A 16,950-nucleotide genomic window follows, 5' to 3' on the forward strand; every position below is an offset into this window, starting at 1 on the left:
CATCACTGAGAAGGCCCTGGCCCTGGTGGAGGATAGTCTGGCTTCCTTAGGGCCCGGGACCTCTAAACTATGGTTATTCGTGGACCTTAAGGTCCTTTGCGGGGTGATTTTAAAAAATAGAAACTAGATGTTTGCTCAAGCTGCAGGTTATGGACAATGGTGAAAGCAATATACACTGTCAAAGGGGGCGAGAAACTTTTGTAATATTCCAAATAGACAGAAACCAAATTAAAAAATAATCCCTCCCAGATTTTTTAAGCAAGATTTCATCTTAATGGATTTCTGTCTGTTAAAGAGAGTTGATTCCAGTGACAGTTAATACTTTTAAAACTTTATTCAGTCTTAAGAACTTTACACCAGATCTTTGAGAAGCCATTGGTTTTTTCTCTTTTACTAGGTAATATTAACTTACGTAATATAATAATAATAATAATAATAATAATAATAATAATAATAATAATAATAATTCTTATTTATAGCCCGCCCTCCCCAGCCAAGACCAGGCTCAGGGCGGCTAACAACCAATATAAAAACAATTTGATTGAAATACAACTTAAAAACCAGATTAAAATACAACATTAAAACATTAAAATGCCATTATAGAGTCAACATGGGGTGGAAGGACTGGTGTGCCTGGAAAAACAAGACTTGCTGCAATTTTAAGGCTCAATCCTGTTGCAAAATCAAATTGTGATATAGAGGGAACTCATTATCCATCCAACCTTAACCATAATTTACATGTCTGGGGATCATTTTCAATCTTTCTTTTGTCCCCTACAGACATCACAGGAGTTCATTGAGAAGCTGACGAAGCGGGTGAAAAAATCCCCAGAGGAGACGGGAGGCTTCCAGGAGGCTCCACTGGCCTATGATGCCGTCTGGGCCCTGGCACTAGCACTCAACAAGACCTCCACGGAGCTGGTGAAGAAGGGCCTGAGGCTGGAAGACTTCAATTATAACAACAGGACCATCACCGATGAGATCTACCGAGCCCTCAACTCTTCAGCCTTTGAGGGAGTCTCTGTGTGTGGCTCTTGAACCTGATCTCCTTGGGGCAGAATGTGGATGTTTGGGAATTAGAAATGCCCACATATCTGTCTGTCTGTCTGTCTGTCTAGTATTTGTATGCCACCCTGAAACTTGGGAGACCCTGTGTTAATATGCACAGTGCTTTTTTTCCTTAAAAAATGTTTAGGGGTACTCTCGTTTTGACTCAAGAAAATCACCATTTTATAGTTCAAATCGGGAAAACAAATACAGTAAATGGACAAAAGTACAAAGGTTCACAAAATGTTTACGGGTATGCGTACCCCTGTGTCCCCCCAGAAAAAGCACCGGAAATTATTATTATTATTATTATTATTATTATTATTAATTTTATTTATATCCTGCCCTCCCCGGCCAGGACCGGGCTCAGGGCAGCTAACAGCAGAGTATATAATACATTAAACACATAAAATCAAACAATCAATTATAATACATCTTAAAATCAGATTAAGATCAGAATAAAAACAGATGGCAACCCACAAATTATAATTACAGTGGTACCTCTGGGTGCAAACGGGATCCGTTCCGGAGCCACATTCACATCCTGAAGCGAATGTAACATGCGCGTGCGCGGGTCGCACTTCCGCGCATGTGCGTGATGTCATTTTGAGCATCTGCACATGCGCAAGCGGCGAAACCCGGAATAACGCGTTCCGTTACTTCCGGGTCGCCGCAGAGCGCAATCCGAAAATGCTTATCCTGAAGAGTATTCATCCCGATCCCGAGGTATGGCTGTATAGGAATTGGGAACTTTAAATGCTCGCCACGCCCAATTATTGAATATGCAACTCCATTTCCCTCCCCCCCCAGGGACATGTGGTCTTTGACGCCAGCGGCTCTCGGATGGCCTGGACCCTCATCGAACAGCTTCAGGGTGAGCAAGGATCATTGTCGTTGTGCTGGGTCTGTTGGTTTCTCTTCTGACACATTCCTGCAAGGCAGCTGTTCTGTGTGGCACATGATAGCTTGGGCAGACCCCATAAGCCTGATCAATCCCAGCCTCCCATTATTCATTGTCTTATTATTTGTTAACTTCTTTAACACCCCTTTCTTTCTCCCTCTCTCATTCTGACATCTCTCTCTCTCTCTTCACCCAGCCAAAGGTCTGGACTCCACCCCACCCCCCTTTCATCCATTTAGGCTTTCCCCTCATTTTCTCTCCCCCCTCCCCATTCCTTCCATGCTCCCCGCATCCGCATGAAATTTAAGTTGAGAGTCTCAGGCCCAGCCCCTGCCACCGCTAGGGGTTTGTTCCAGTTTCCTACCCAGCATCAAGGCTTCACCTCCCTACTGTATGTAATGCCTCCTTCTGCCAACAGATGGCATCTATAAGAAGATCGGGTATTACGACAGCACGAAGGATAATCTCTCCTGGTACAACAATGAAAAATGGATTGGTAAGAGACTGACGTTTTAGGCATGGCAACCCGTTGTGTGACTCTCGCAGGACCCAAAATAAAAATAAGGAGTGATATAATGCACGTTGTTGTTGTTTAGTCTAAGGTTACCAGATTTTTTTTCAATGAATCCGGAGACACTTTTCAACTTCCTACTAAATAGATGGGTTTTGTCAGGGGACTGATTTGTAAATCCGGGGACTGTCCCTGGGAAACGGGGACGTCTGGTAACCTTAGTTTAGTCGTCTTAGTCGTGTTCGACTCTCCGTGACCCCATGAACCAGAACATGCCTTGGAAACTCTCACTTTCTTCTCAAAGCTTCTCCTTTATTTATGTCCATGGAGTTTTCTTGGCAAAATACTGGAGTGGATCGCCAGTTCCTTCTCCAGGTGGATCACATTTAGTCTAAACTCTCGGCTATGACCTGTCCGTCTTGGGTGGCCCTGCACGGCAGAGCTCATAGCTCCTTGGAGCTATTCAAGCCATTTCACCACGACAAGGCAGTGATCTATGAAGGGGATATAATGTATACAAAATAGTTCATACAATACTTTCAATTTCCTTACTTCTTGGGTTCATTTTATTTGTAAGTAGGTGTGGCTATTCACAAAAGTGAATGAAAAATTAGACTGTGTGTGTGTGTGTGTGTGTGTAATTTATTTACTGCATTTAAATCCCATCTTTCCTCCTAGTAGCTAAAGGTGCCATACATGGTTCTCTTACTACTCATACACACAGAGATAGATAGATAGATAGATGATAGATAGATAGATAGATAGATAGATAGATAGATAGATAGATAGATATAGATGATAGATATAGATAGATAGATAGATAGATAGATAGATAGATAGATATAGATGATAGATATAGATAGATAGATAGATAGATAGATAGATAGATAGATAGATAGATGATAGATAGATGATAGATAGATAGATATAGATAGATGATAGATAGATGATAGATAGATAGATAGATAGATAGATGATAGATAGATAGATAGATAGATAGATAGATAGATAGATAGATGATAGATAGATAGATGATAGATAGATAGATAGATAGATATAGATAGATAGATAGATAGATAGATAGATAGATAGATAGATAGATAGATAGATAGATAGATGATAGATAGATATAAATAGATGATAGATAGATAGATAGATAGATAGATAGATAGATAGATAGATAGATAGATAGATAGATGAGAGATAGATAGAGATAGATAGATAGATGATAGATAGATAGATAGATAGATAGATAGATAGATAGATAGATAGATAGATAGATAGATTTAGATAGATAGAGACATAGAGAGATAAATATATTTAAAAACAAGTCAAGTCCCAGTGTCTGCTGAGACCAAGCTGCTGTAAAGCATGTTGGGCATAGCTGTCAACTTTCCCCTTTTTTAAAGGGAAATTCCCTTATTCCAAATAGGATTCCTCGCAAGAAAAGGGAAAAGTTGACAGCTATGACCTTGGAAAATATGTGAAACTGTTTTGAGTCAGGAGGCAGCCTATGCGCTTGTTGAGCCACTCAGGGCAGTTGCCACACAGCCACATCCATGCACACGGCGGCCTTGTTGTTGTCAGATTGGCTGGTGCCAACTTGCCCTCTGTCTTCCAGGGTCACAGAAAGGGGCAAGCAAAGCCATTCATGGGGGGAAAAGAAGATAGTCTTCCTGGATGGTAATGGTGGAAAGGACTATGAGGCGCCTGAGTTTCTCTGTTCTTCCCCCCCCCCCCATACCCTACAGGCGGTGTCCCGCCAGCTGACTACACAAAGGTCATCATCACTTTCCGGTATCTCTCCCAGAAGCTCTTCATTTCTGTCTCGGTGCTCTCCAGCGTGGGTATCCTGTTGGCCATCATCTGCTTGGCCTTCAACATCTACAACGGGCACGTCAGGTGGGTAACCATCAACCTACTTAGTCACCTACTCTTCTGCTGGCAGAGCTATGGAATAGCAGCTCAGCGAGTCATCTGCACCTGAGGAATTTGTGCAGCTGCTCCATTCACTTGGATTTTGTAAAGTCTGGACATGGGGGGAAGCCTTAATAGAAGCTGAGAAGGGAAAACATGGGAGGAGTACCGTATTTTCTGCTCTATAAGACACACTTATCCCCCTCCAAATATTAAGGGGAAATGTGTGTGCGTCTTATGGAGCGAATGCAGGCTCCATGGCTTCAGCAAAAGCAACGCGAAGCCTCCGGAGCGCAGCAGGAGCGCTCCCGCTGCGCTTCGGAGGCTTCGCGTTGCTTTCGCTGAAGCCAGGAGAGCAAGAGGGATTGGTGCGCACCAATCCCTCTTGCTCTCCTGGCTTCGCTTTGCTGGAGAGGCACTGCGCAGCTTTCCCTCTCTGCGCAGCGCCCCTTCAGCGAAGCGGGAGGAGAAATGGAAGGGGCTCTGTTTCTCCTGCCGCTTCGCTGAAGGGGCACTGCGCAGAGGGGGAGAGAATTTTTTTTTTCTTGTTCTCCCCCTCTAAAACTAGGTGCGTCTTATGTTCTGGTGCATCCCATAGAGCGAAAAATATGGTATATTTTGATTGTGACGTCATGCAGATGCCTTATAAAAAGTGAGCTAATAACATGTGAGGCTAGATTCCCATTGTGGATGCAGATCTCTACATTTTCCGAAAGGACTTGGCATCTGTCTTATCCCCCTATGCAAGACTCTGTGTTAGACACCATTTATCCGACACCACCATGGCTCTTGAGGATGCAAAGCCCGGACGACGTACCTTTAATCTGTTGCTCCCCATAATGTGAACAAACACAAACCCCTGTGTTGCAAAATGTGACAATCTACAAAAATGCAACCGCAACACACTGGCTAATTACTGTTAGTGAATATATAATCGGTACAATGTCATTCAAAAAATACAAATATACAAAGAAGCCACTTCAAAATAATATATATACAGTGGTACCTCGGGTTAAGTACTTAATTCGTTCCGGAGGTCCGTTCTTAACCTGAAACTGTTCTTAACCTGAGGTACCACTTTAGCTAATGGGGCTGCCCGCTGCCACCGCACAATTTCTGTTCTCAACCTGAGGCAAAGTTCTTAACCTGAGGTACTATTTCTGGGTTAGCGGAGTCTGTAACCTGAAGTGTCTGTAACCTGAAGCGTCTGTAACCCGAGGTACCACTGCAACTCCATAATGTGGGCATAGAGGGCAGCCGGGTTCAGATCCTTTCAGATGCAAATCCCCGCTTTAGATCTCTCACACCTTCCGTTCCTTCACAGATACATCCAGAACTCGCAGCCGTACCTCAACAACATGACAGCCGTGGGTTGCGCACTGGCGCAAGCATCTGTCTTCCCACTCGGGCTGGATGGCCTCCACATCAGCAAGGGCCTCTTTCCCTTTGTTTGCCAGGTACATGCTAGACTCTCTAGAGGTCTGGGGCATCGTCTGTTGGAAGAAGTGTGCATGCACACGAAAGCTCATACCAAGAACTAACTTAGTTGGTCTATAAGGTGCTACTGGAAGGAATTTTTTTATTTTGACTATGGCAGACCAACACGGCTACCTATCTACTACATAGACCTCCCAGTTAGATCACGCATAGGGCTGTTTCTGAGACCCGTAGCTCTCTTCTTTTTCCATCTTCCCCTGGGATAGAAGCGAGAGCTCCCCATGGAAATTGATGGACGAAATCCAAGATTTTGACATAGCAACACTCAGGCACCAATTTGCCTCCCTCCACCACCGAAAAAAGCGAGCAAAAGGTAGCAGGCAGTGGAGGATTTGATGCGCTTTTCTAACCAGGAATCTGTGGGAAAATTGATTCCTTTTTTAATTTTAAAAAACGTTTAGAAGTATATGCATCCAACTCGATGGAGTGCAAGGTTTCTGCATGTAGCTCAGTACTAGATTAGAGCCAGGGGGGAGTGGCCTGAGGAGGCAGTGTAAGAGGATTAACCTTTGCTGCAACCTCCAAGGACCTTTTTGGGTTGCAAAACCAAACTAGCCTCAACCCTGTCCCTGAACTACATTGCAAGGCTGCTGTACGAAACTCTCTTTCTCTTCTTTTGCCACACCCATTCAGTCAGCAGCATGGGAATATTATTTAGCAGAGCAGACAATGTAAAATCTTCATTGACCATTGAAGCTTAAGTTAAGTTGGTACGTCCTGCTGTATTTTACCAATGGGAAAAAGTAGGTGGCAGTCTTGATGCTTCCATTAGAGAATTGTAAGCGATGGCCTCCAACTTGGATGGCTTTGAAAGAGGATTAGACAAATTCGTGGAGGACAAAGCAATCACTGGCTACTAGCCACAATGGCTATGTTCTACCTCTACTTTATTAGAATCATAGAGTTGGAAGTCTTCTTCTTTGGCAATCACTCGTAGCCGAGTAAGATTGTTTTCCACAAACACGGTTTTAACAGTGAGTCCGTAAGTGTCTGTGGAGGCCAGTTCTGGATCCACACGTCCTTCCACAGTGGGGACATAGGTTTCCGGGCGGGAGTTGATCACAATGTGGATTTGCCAAGCGTGCCTTCCTCTTAGCACGTTTCTCCCTTATGTCCTGAGTTTGAGTGTCTTCAAAGCCCATGACACCTTTGGTAAAGGCTGTTCTCCAACTGGAGCGCTCACAGGCCAGTGTTTCCCAGTTGTCAGTGTTTGGCACTGTGGTCTAAACCACAGAACCTAGGGCTTGCCAATCAGAAGGTCCTCTCCACTCTAGACTGGCAACCACATGGCTTTTCCATCCAAGGTTGCCTCCATAATGTCTGGTTTGTCTCTGTGCTGCAGCTTTGTGGGAAGGTCTGGCAGTTCTTGGGTATGTTGGGCCAAATGCGGCAGTGCTCTTAACCATGCTCTTCTGTTGCTGTTTTGGGCTCTCCAATCCACAGGCTCGTCTTTGGCTCCTGGGCTTGGGCTTCAGCCTGGGCTACGGCAGCATGTTCACCAAGATCTGGTGGGTGCACACGGTTTTCACCAAGAAGGAAGAGAAGAAAGAACGGCGGAAGGTGAGGCGCTTTGACCTGCTTTACCATGCCGCCAGAGACGAACTGCCTAGCAAGGATGAGGGAGCCTGTGTGGCCCTCCAAGCGTGGCTGGACTACAACTCCCATCATCCATGACCCTTGGGCCATGCCGGCTGAGGGCTGATGGGAGTTGGAGTCCAACTCAGGTTCCCCCTTCTAGTTGCGTAGCTTTCAGAGGTGTAGCCATGTTAAGTCTGCGCTATGGCAAAACCCAGCAAATAGTCTTTTTTCACACTTGATCTTAGCCAAAAGGCCAAGAAGCGATACAAATAGTCTTTTTTTTAAGCACGTGAAAGGTTCACAATTTGTTTGTGGCGTAAGCTTTTATGGATGGATGGGGGGGGTGTTTTTGTTTTTACTTTCCATTTTGTGCTTTTATCCTGCATTTTTATCTTGTGAACCACCCAGAGATCTCTGGATAAAGGGTAGTATATAAATTTAATTGATGATGATGAAGTGAGCTCTAGTCTGTGGATGTTTCTGCTGTAATAAGATTTGCTGGCCGCAAGACACTTAGAGGTTTTCGGTTGCAGGTAGCACTGTAGGGAGAGCGTTCAGCCGTTTGGTGCTGAGAAGGCCTCTCTTTGAAACGCCATTATTTATGAAACAGATGTGACTGGCCTGATGGTGTGCGAAGATACCTTGGGAGCATCGGGCGAGAACTATGCATGCACCATACCTGTAAATCGCACAGCTTCCGCCAAAGAATCATGAGAACTATGGTTTGTTAAGGCTGTTGGGGACCCTGGCAAACTATGTGAGAGGCAAATGATAGTTCCCAGCGTTTTATGGGTGGGGGCTTTGGGGGTGATCGCAAGACTTAAGCCACCCATTTCAGAAGAAACCTATCTGAAATCAACACCGCCGCTCCCTTGTTTTGGTCTCATAATTGCTAATGCAGATTATAGTTGCCTACTTCATATCTGGCAGGTGTGTCTCTAGGTTAAAGGCTATTGGGTGGAGCGGTTCATACAATATAGCGAATCTCAGGTGTGCCATAGAGGGGAGCCTCTGTGCTTGACCTCTGTGAATGTTTTTTTGCGTATTGTGGAACACCCCTTTCAGCTGACTCAGGGCGCTCCCCGTCTTTTGAGCACTCATCCTGATTAGTTTGCTGGGAGATTAGGTGACATTGGGCGTCGACTGAGCGTTCATTCCGAATTGTGTGCAGGGGGCGCAGATGGCATTGCGTCAAAGCAAGCATTATCCCACATTTCCCACTGATTTCCCCACCGCTTTCCTTCTCAAAAAAAACCCCGCCCAACGCTGAATGGCAACTTAAATTGACAAAAAATGCACAGCTTGAAGATTTAACGTATAGAATAAGAGAACGAGAAGAACATACGATGAGAGAAGATTGGAAAACGTTTATTGAGTATACTATGGGGGGAAACTGTGTACACTTGAAAACGTTGGCGGCATTAAGATAAATTCAACAATGTAAATAAGTTTTGATGGATGTAGTAATGGAATACTGAATGGTTTAGTTTTTTGTAAAATATGCAGGGATTTATGATATGTAAAATGAACCATGGAAAGAGAAGGTGGGAAGTCCTTGATATTTTAAGGATGTTTAAATAGTAAAACAGTAAATTTAAATTATATACAAAAAAACCTGCCCAACCCTTTGGGAAAGTGGGTTTGCTGCACAAGGTCTCCCAGGCAGCTATAACTACACAACCTGAGCCAGCCACAATGGGACTGAATCCCACCCCCAAATAACAACCGTCTGGAAGTGCCCTCAGGCCTCTTGTTCCCTCATTCTGTCTTTCCTCTTCTCTTCCAGACTCTGGAGCCCTGGAAGCTCTACGCCACAGTTGGGCTGCTTGTCGGGCTCGACTTCGTCATCTTGGCCATCTGGCAAATTGTCAACCCACTGAAACGCACCACAGAGGTAATGCCCTCGCGTGTGGCTCTCATGCTGGGAGGCTTAAATAGCTTGCAGGGCGATTGAACACAAGTCACATCCGCAAATACACAAGGTGCTCCATGCCCAGTGCTTAATTGGTGACAGAACCAAACTAGGAAATCAGTTTTCGGTACAAGGCCTTAATTACTATTATTCATTTGATTTGTATACCCCGTTTTATCAAAAGATTCCAGAGCAGTGTACAACATTAAGAACTCATTTTACGGAGCACAATAATAAAAGCATAATAAAAGGCATAATAGCAGACAGCATAATAGTAAAAAAATCATAACAACAGTCCACCCAACCCCACAGCTATAACAGGCCGTAGATTATTTAACGGCCAAGAGGAATGTTTTCGCCCGGCGCCTAAAGGTATGTAATGACAGCACCAGGCAAGCCTCTCTGGGGAGAGCATTCCACAGATGGGGAGCCACCACCGAAAAGGCCGGTTCTTGTGTTGCCGCCCTCCAAACCTCTTGGGGAAGGGGGACATAGAGAAGGGCCTGAGATGACAAGTGCAGGGTGTGGGTCGGTTTGTATGGCTGTCCTTAAGGTACTGAGGTCCTGTAAGGCTTTATAGGTCAAGACCAGCACTTTGAACTGGGCCTGGAAACCAACTGGCAGCCAGTGCAGTCGGGCCAGGATTGGTGATATATGCTCAAACTGTCCTGTTCTGGTGAGAGCCTGGCCATCTAAGAGCCTTTCTCAGATGCTGGACTTCCAGCACCAATCAGCCTCTCCCAGCGTGAGCAGCGGGCAGGGATAATGGGAGTTGTAGTCCAGCAATATTTGGAGGGCGCCAGGTTGGGAAAGCTGGCCCAGTGCAAAGGGTTGTGCTGCTGTTGCTCAGCCCTCCCCCATCCTTTCCACCCCCTCCCCATTTAAAATCCCATCTGCAGCACACAGTGATCAGGAGGGTGTGGCAGTCTTTTAGGTATCCTGGTCCCAAGCTGTACTGCATAAGGCTTTAGTTACAGATAGGTAGCCGTGTTGGTCTGCCATAGTCAAAATAAAAAAATTCCTTCCAGTAGCACCTTTAAGACCAACTAAGTTAGTTCTTGGTATGAGCTTTCGTGTGCAAGCACACTTCTTCAGATACACTGAAACAGAAGTTGCCAGATCCTTCGTTAAGAGTCGTCAACAGGCTCATCTCAGCTATCTGCCAATCTCCCATTCCCACCACCCTTCTGAGTAACACCCCTCCCCACCTTCTCACTATATAGAAGGATCTGGCAACTTCTGTTTCAGTGTATCTGAAGAAGTGTGCTTGCACACAAAAGCTCATACCAAGAACTAACTTAGTTGGTCTTAAAGGTGCTACTGGAAGGATTTTTTTTATTTTGCATAAGGCTTTGTAGACCTACACTAACACATTGAGCCTTGCTGAGTGGCAGCAACCAGTGCAATTCTTTCAGCAGCTGATGACATTCCGAGCACAATTCAAAGTGTTGGTGCTGACCTTTAAAGCCCTAAACGGCCTTGGTCCAGTATATCTGAAGGAGTGTCTCCACCCCCATCGTTCTGCCCGGACGCTGAGGTCCAGCGCCGAGGGCCTTCTGGCAGCTCCCTCGCTGAGAGAAGCCAAGTTACTTTTTGGGAAGCAGGCAGAGGGCCTTCTCGGTAGTGGCGCCCTCCCTGTGGAATGCCCTCCTACCAGATGTCAAAGAGAACAACAACTACCAGACTTTTAGAAGACATCTGAAGGCAGCCCTGTTTAGGGAAGCTTGTAATGTTTGACGTATTAAAAGTATTTTAATATTTTTTTGGAAGCCGCCCAGAGTGGCTGGGGAAGCGCAGCCAGATGGGCGGGGTATAAATAATAAATTGTTGTTGTTGTTGTTGTTGTTGTTGTTGTTGTTATTATATGATGGCAATATTCTGTCCCGGTCAGAAGTTGAGCCATTGCATTTTGCACTCGGTGCAGCTTCCAGGTCAGCCGCAAGGACAGCCTCACATTGCAGTCATCTAGTCCAGGGATTTGCATGGACGATAGGGGTCAGACTGCCCTGTTCCAGAAATGGCTGTGGTTGTCTTACCAGCTGAAACAGGCCAACGGCAGCCACCAAGGTCGCCTGGGCTTCTCGCAGTGATTCCGCAGATGGATCCAGCACCACCTCTATGAAGCTGCTCCTTCAGGGGCAGAGTGACCCCATCTATAGCAGCCAGTTGACCAATGAGCTGGGCTCAGGAGTCGCCCACCCATGGCACCTCCTTCTTTCTAGGACTCAGATTCAGTTTCATCCAGATTGCCACCAAGTGCTGGCACTGGTCCAGGACTTCTCCCGATGGACAAATGGAGCTGGGTAGCATCAGCGTACTGATGACACCTCAGCCCAAAGTCCCAGATGACCACTCCCAGCAGCTGAATGTATGTGTTAAATAGCATAGGGAGCAGGATCCTGTGGACTGAAAAAATGGAGAGGAATACAGTGGTACCTCGGGTTACAGACGCTTCAGGTTACAGACTCCGCTAACCCAGAAATAGTACCTCGGGTTAAGAACTTTGCTTCAGGGTGAGAACAGAAATCGCACAGCAGCAGCGGGAGGCCCCGTTAGCTAAAGTGGTACCTCAGTTAAGAACAGTTTCAGGTTAAGAACGGATCTCCAGAACAAATTAAGTACTTAACCCGAGGTACCACTGTATTTTACTTTTGAAAGACGACTGAAGTCAGCCCTGTTTAGGGAAGTTTTTAATGTCTGACGCTGTGTTGTTTTAAATATTCAGTTGGAAGCTGCCCAGAGTGGCTAGGGAAACCCAGCCAGATGGGCGGGGTATAAATATATTATTATTATTATTATTATTATTATTATTATTATTATTATTAGGCAATGAGAAAGGCCTCCCTCTAGGCCTGAAACCGGTGGCATGGCGGCAGCAGGAGGCCCCATTAGCTAAAGTGGTACCTCAGGTTAAGAACAGTTTCAGGTTAAGAACGGACCTCCAGAACAAATTAAGTTCTTAACCCGAGGTACCACAGTACCACTGAGTGTATACAGAGTGCCTTTATGCCCACCCCTGAGCAACTGCAGCTTGCCTAAGAGTTATGGAACAGGATGTCCAATGTAGGTGGCAAGGTTTCCAGGCACGCTTGACTCTCTTTTGAGGACAGAGCATTGTTTATTAAAACAGAGCTGACAGGTTTGTCTGTTTTTGCAGTGGAAGAGGGCAATGCTATACTCACCGTAGGCAAATTGTTCCTTGGACTGCGTGACCTTGCAGGAAGGGCTGTAGTGATGGCTTTCACTAATAAGCATCTACACGCACACTTATCCCGAGCTGCAGACCATGGAGGAATCTTCCTCCACCTCACATTTTGCCTCTTGTTTCCACCCCCTCTCTCCCCTCCACTACCTGATCCTAACTCTACTCATTCTTCTCCCACAGCCTGCCAATCACACCCAAATTTCCTGGCTCCTTCCCACCCTAATAATCCTGACTCCCCTTTTGCCCGTCTCTCATCTGTGTGTCTGCTTCTTTCTCTCTCCCTCCCTCCTCCCTGACACACGTGGGGTTCGTGGCAAGACGTCACCGGCAGACAGCAGTTTTAAGATGTTTGTCGAAGGATCAGTTCAATCTACTTTTTAAGAATTTACAGCTGTTGCTTCATGTTTTGCGCACTTTGTCGCTGGCACACAAACACGCCCCGCTTGCTGCACATGGATATTCTTGTAACCATTGGTTTCTGACATGGGACAACCTTCCTGGGGAATTCCCATGTGGAACTTCCGTGCGTGTGAAAATTCTAGAATCGGTTAAAGTTCAGGGAAGTTTTTAATGTATGACATATTAGTGTATTTTTGGTCTTTGTGGAAGACGCCTAGAGCGGCTGGGGAAACCCAGCCAGATAGACAGGGTACAAATAAATAAATTATTATTATTATTATTATTATTATTATTATTATTATTATTATTATTATTATTATGTGACTCTTGGGTCCTCCACTTGCCATCAAAACCTTTCTTTATAGACGGACATTCTGCAAACCTGGGATACTTTCAGTCGGTTAATACCTTCTGAAAGCCTTAAAGGGGAATCTCTTCCAGCCTTACCTTATCCTGCAAGCTGACAGGGGACCGTCCTTATATTTGTGTTTTTGTATTGTATTTTACATTGTGAACCGCGCTGAGATCTACAGATGCAGGATATACAAATTTATTACAGGCGTACCTCGGAAGCTGAACAAAATCCGTTCCGGAAGTCCGTTCGACTTCCAAAACCAAGGCGTGGCTTCCAATTGGCTGCAGGAAGCTCCTGCAGCCAATCGGAAGCTGTGTCAGACATTCAGGTTCCAAAGAACATTCACAAACCGGAACACTCACTTCCGGGTTTGTGGCGTTCAGGAGCCAAGACGTTCGGCTCACAAGGCATTCTACTTCCGAGGTACGACTGTATATCAAATTTATCAGAACCCAGGCTGGCATCTTAGAACTGAAATGGACGCAGGAGGATGATGATATGTTCTCCCTATGGGACCCGATACACACTTTAACACAGCTGGGGAGGCACACTGCAATTGCAATCTGAGCACCTATGCTGGGATAAGGGGTATTTCCCCAGTCTAAAATGCCTCCCACCCCTGGAAACAGCTTTCGGAGCAGCAGTGGAGAAAGGGCAGATATAATACCCCCCCCCAAAAAAAAGTGTGGGCCTAACAACCGTTTTACAAGATGATTTAGCTCAGGGGAGCAGCACAGCAGAATGGTCCATTCTCCACAACCACTGCAGAAGCATCCCACCCAGTTAGGGGTGAGGGAGTCAGGCGGTCCAATCACAGATCTGGGGAAGAGCCACGGCTCAGCAGGTAGAGCATCTGCTTTGCATGCAGAAGGTCCCAGGTTCAATCCCCGGTATCTCCAGATAGGGTTGAGGGTGCCCCCTGTTTGAAATCCTGGAGAGCCACTTCCAGCCACCGGCGGTGTCTGTTGCCCTTTTGGACTGATAGGGTAGAAAGCAGGGAGACTGACAGTAGGTGGCGCCAGAGCCGAGGGGCAGAGCCCACCCTCACTGGTAGTGAGACAGCAGGCTGGTGGGTCCAGTTGAGAGCAGACGAAGGTTGATGGGACAGTGTGCCATTTCCCTTTGTGGACCAGCCTGCACTGCGGCCGCCCAGTCGAGAGCTAGATGGACCAATGGACTGATTCACTATAAGGCAGGTTCCTATCTTCCACCGCCTGGTAGTTGCAACACTGGCGGTGCTATTAAAGTTCAGGCATCTCTATCTGACCAAGCGTTACAAGCAGTTATTAGCCGCGGTTATGGCCAACGTGATGCAAGAGGGACAACTTGGAACAAAAGAAAGTCACCAATAATTAATCTGTCAAAGGCCGAGGCTTGCGAACTTCCTGATTCCAGAAGGGTTAGAAGTTTTACAGGGTTTTGTGTTTTCAGGTATAAAGGTATGTGCTTACAGGTATCTGTGGTAAGACCAGCAAAAGGAGCCCTCTCTATAGCTGCACCTCCCAGGAGAGGACATTCCCTATGGCAGCCCCTAAGTTGTGCCATTCACTAGTGTTTCTTCACTATACATCTTCGGGCAAATTCTGAAGGCACACCTAACTTTGCCCAGTTCTTTGGCACCTGAGATGCCAAAGGTTGTCCATGCCTGGCTTGAATTGTGGTCCCTGGAGCAGGATAAAATTGTGTGTCTGCTGCTAGAAGACCCGTCATCTCCTCCTCAAACTCAAGCAACAGCTACACAACGTTTCTCAGCCTCCTAGATAGTCGTTGGACTGGGAATGTCTGAAATCCTGGAGAGCTACTGCCAGTCTGTGCAGACAGCATTGAACTAGATGGACCAATGAGCTGACTCGCTATTACTCCACCTACCCCAGCATTATCTACATAGACAGGCAGCAGTTCTGCCGGGCTTCCCAGCTTGGAGAATCTGGAGAACCTGGGAACCTTCTTCATAAGACGTTGGTGCTCTGCCATTGAGCCATAGCCCTTCCTGAGGTGGGGGGGCTCCACAACTGTTCTTCTCATTTGTTCTATAAGACATGCCCCCTAAAACCCTCGAGCAACAGCTACACAACTTTCCTCAGCCTATCAACCCTCTGCTGAGGACAGTGAGTCAAGCAAGGCCCACAGGATTCAGAAGTTGAGATTTGAGGGCAACCAATGGCCAAGATGAGGAAGCAGCCGTGGGGGCTTGGAATGTGACATCTAAGTGTTTAAGGAAAGCCTCTTTGCATTCCAACCCTTCTGGAACCAGGAAGTTTGCAATTGCCCTTTGACAGATAAGTGATTAATTACTGGCGAGTTTCTTTTGTTCAAGGAGTCTCTCTTGCATCATGTTGGCATGTGGCTCTCGGTCAGATAGAGATGCCTGAACGTTAATAATATCGCCTGTGTTGCAACTACCATGAGGCAAGAGATAGGAACCTGGCTTTGAGTGAGTCAGACTATTGATCCGTGTGATGGTCCTGGGAGGGGGGGGTTACCGTGCGGCGTGGTCTAAGTCCGGTTCTAGGTTGAGGGTATGGAGGCTGTCCGTCAGGGGCGAAGCGAGGTCCAAAGCGAGGAGTTGGGCATGGTCAGGAACTCTGGCAAGAGAGCAGGTCAGGGTGCTGGCAGGAACAGGTTACCAATGATGTTGCTCCCGCAACCTGGGACTGGGCTGGCTGGCCTTTATCTCCTCTGAGGCCTAGGGCGGCCCCGGTCCACAGGTGACCCGCCTCTCCTGGCCTTAAGGCGAGCACTCCTCCTGACAGAACTTAGTTCCCTCCGCATCTCTGCCCTGAGCCCCTGCAGCTCCGGAGAGGCTGGAGGGTTACTGGACCCAGAGGCAACCTCACCTTCCCCTGACAGGGCTGAGAGAGGCACACCTGCAGGCAATGGGTCCTCAATCACCTCTGGAGCCAGAGCGGATCCAGCACAGGTGAGGGCCCTTCAGGTTCAAGCCCCAGCCCCAGCTCAGCCGGCCCTGGAGGCAGGGACTCCTGTGCAGGCTGGGATTCCTCAGGTTCAGCCTCTGAATCCGATTCCCAGGCCATCACAATCCGTCTAGCTCAGATGGCTACAGTAGAGGCTGGTGCTATGGGGGAACTGGCTCCCTGTCCTCAACCTCAGTCTGCTTTCAGTCAGGTCCCACCAGGGACTGGGCTTTGGCATAGCATTGGCTCTAGCGCCACCTACTGTTGGCCTCCCTGCCTTCTGCCCAATGGGCATCAGTCACTGTTGGTGGGCTGGATTTCAGCCAGGGGACATTCTCAATCGTACCTGAAGATGCCAGAGATTGATCCTAGGACCTTCTGCATGCAAAGCAGGTGCTCAACCCTTGAGCAACAGCTCTTCTGCAGTGGCCGGCCAGACTCAAAGCTTCCAGTCTGCCCCCTATCATTTGTAAATCAGGGTCTGCAGTTTACAGTACTAAAGGGATGCGAGTGATTGGCAGTCAACCCCGGTGCCACATTTATCCACATGGTCTGCTCGCAGAGTAATTTTTCATTCATTCATCATCCCCATTTACCTGCTGCTTAATATGCAAAATCCATAAGGGATTTTAAACATAAAACACAATGAGACCTAGAGGCTGACCTACATTTTGGAGGCCTTGAAGCTCGAACTGTTATGGGGACCCCTTTGA

The 16,950-nt window shown here is 46.8% G+C and overlaps 1 protein-coding gene across 1 annotated transcript in view; it reads left to right on the plus strand.

The window, feature by feature from the left end:
- The window catches only part of GABBR1 (gamma-aminobutyric acid type B receptor subunit 1), a 174,910-nt gene that overhangs the window by 145,045 nt on the left and 12,915 nt on the right, over nt 1–16,950 (plus strand). The window contains exons 13-19 of the mRNA XM_083491380.1: nt 781–1,023; nt 1,858–1,921; nt 2,367–2,444; nt 4,211–4,361; nt 5,701–5,833; nt 7,317–7,433; nt 9,238–9,345. Coding sequence (XP_083347506.1) covers nt 781–1,023; nt 1,858–1,921; nt 2,367–2,444; nt 4,211–4,361; nt 5,701–5,833; nt 7,317–7,433; nt 9,238–9,345 — 894 coding nt within the window. The remainder of the gene's footprint in view (nt 1–780; nt 1,024–1,857; nt 1,922–2,366; nt 2,445–4,210; nt 4,362–5,700; nt 5,834–7,316; nt 7,434–9,237; nt 9,346–16,950) is intronic.

Source organism: Podarcis liolepis, assembly GCF_965112155.1.
Source record: "Podarcis liolepis genome assembly, chromosome: 2".
Taxonomy (NCBI): Eukaryota; Metazoa; Chordata; class Lepidosauria; order Squamata; family Lacertidae; genus Podarcis; species Podarcis liolepis.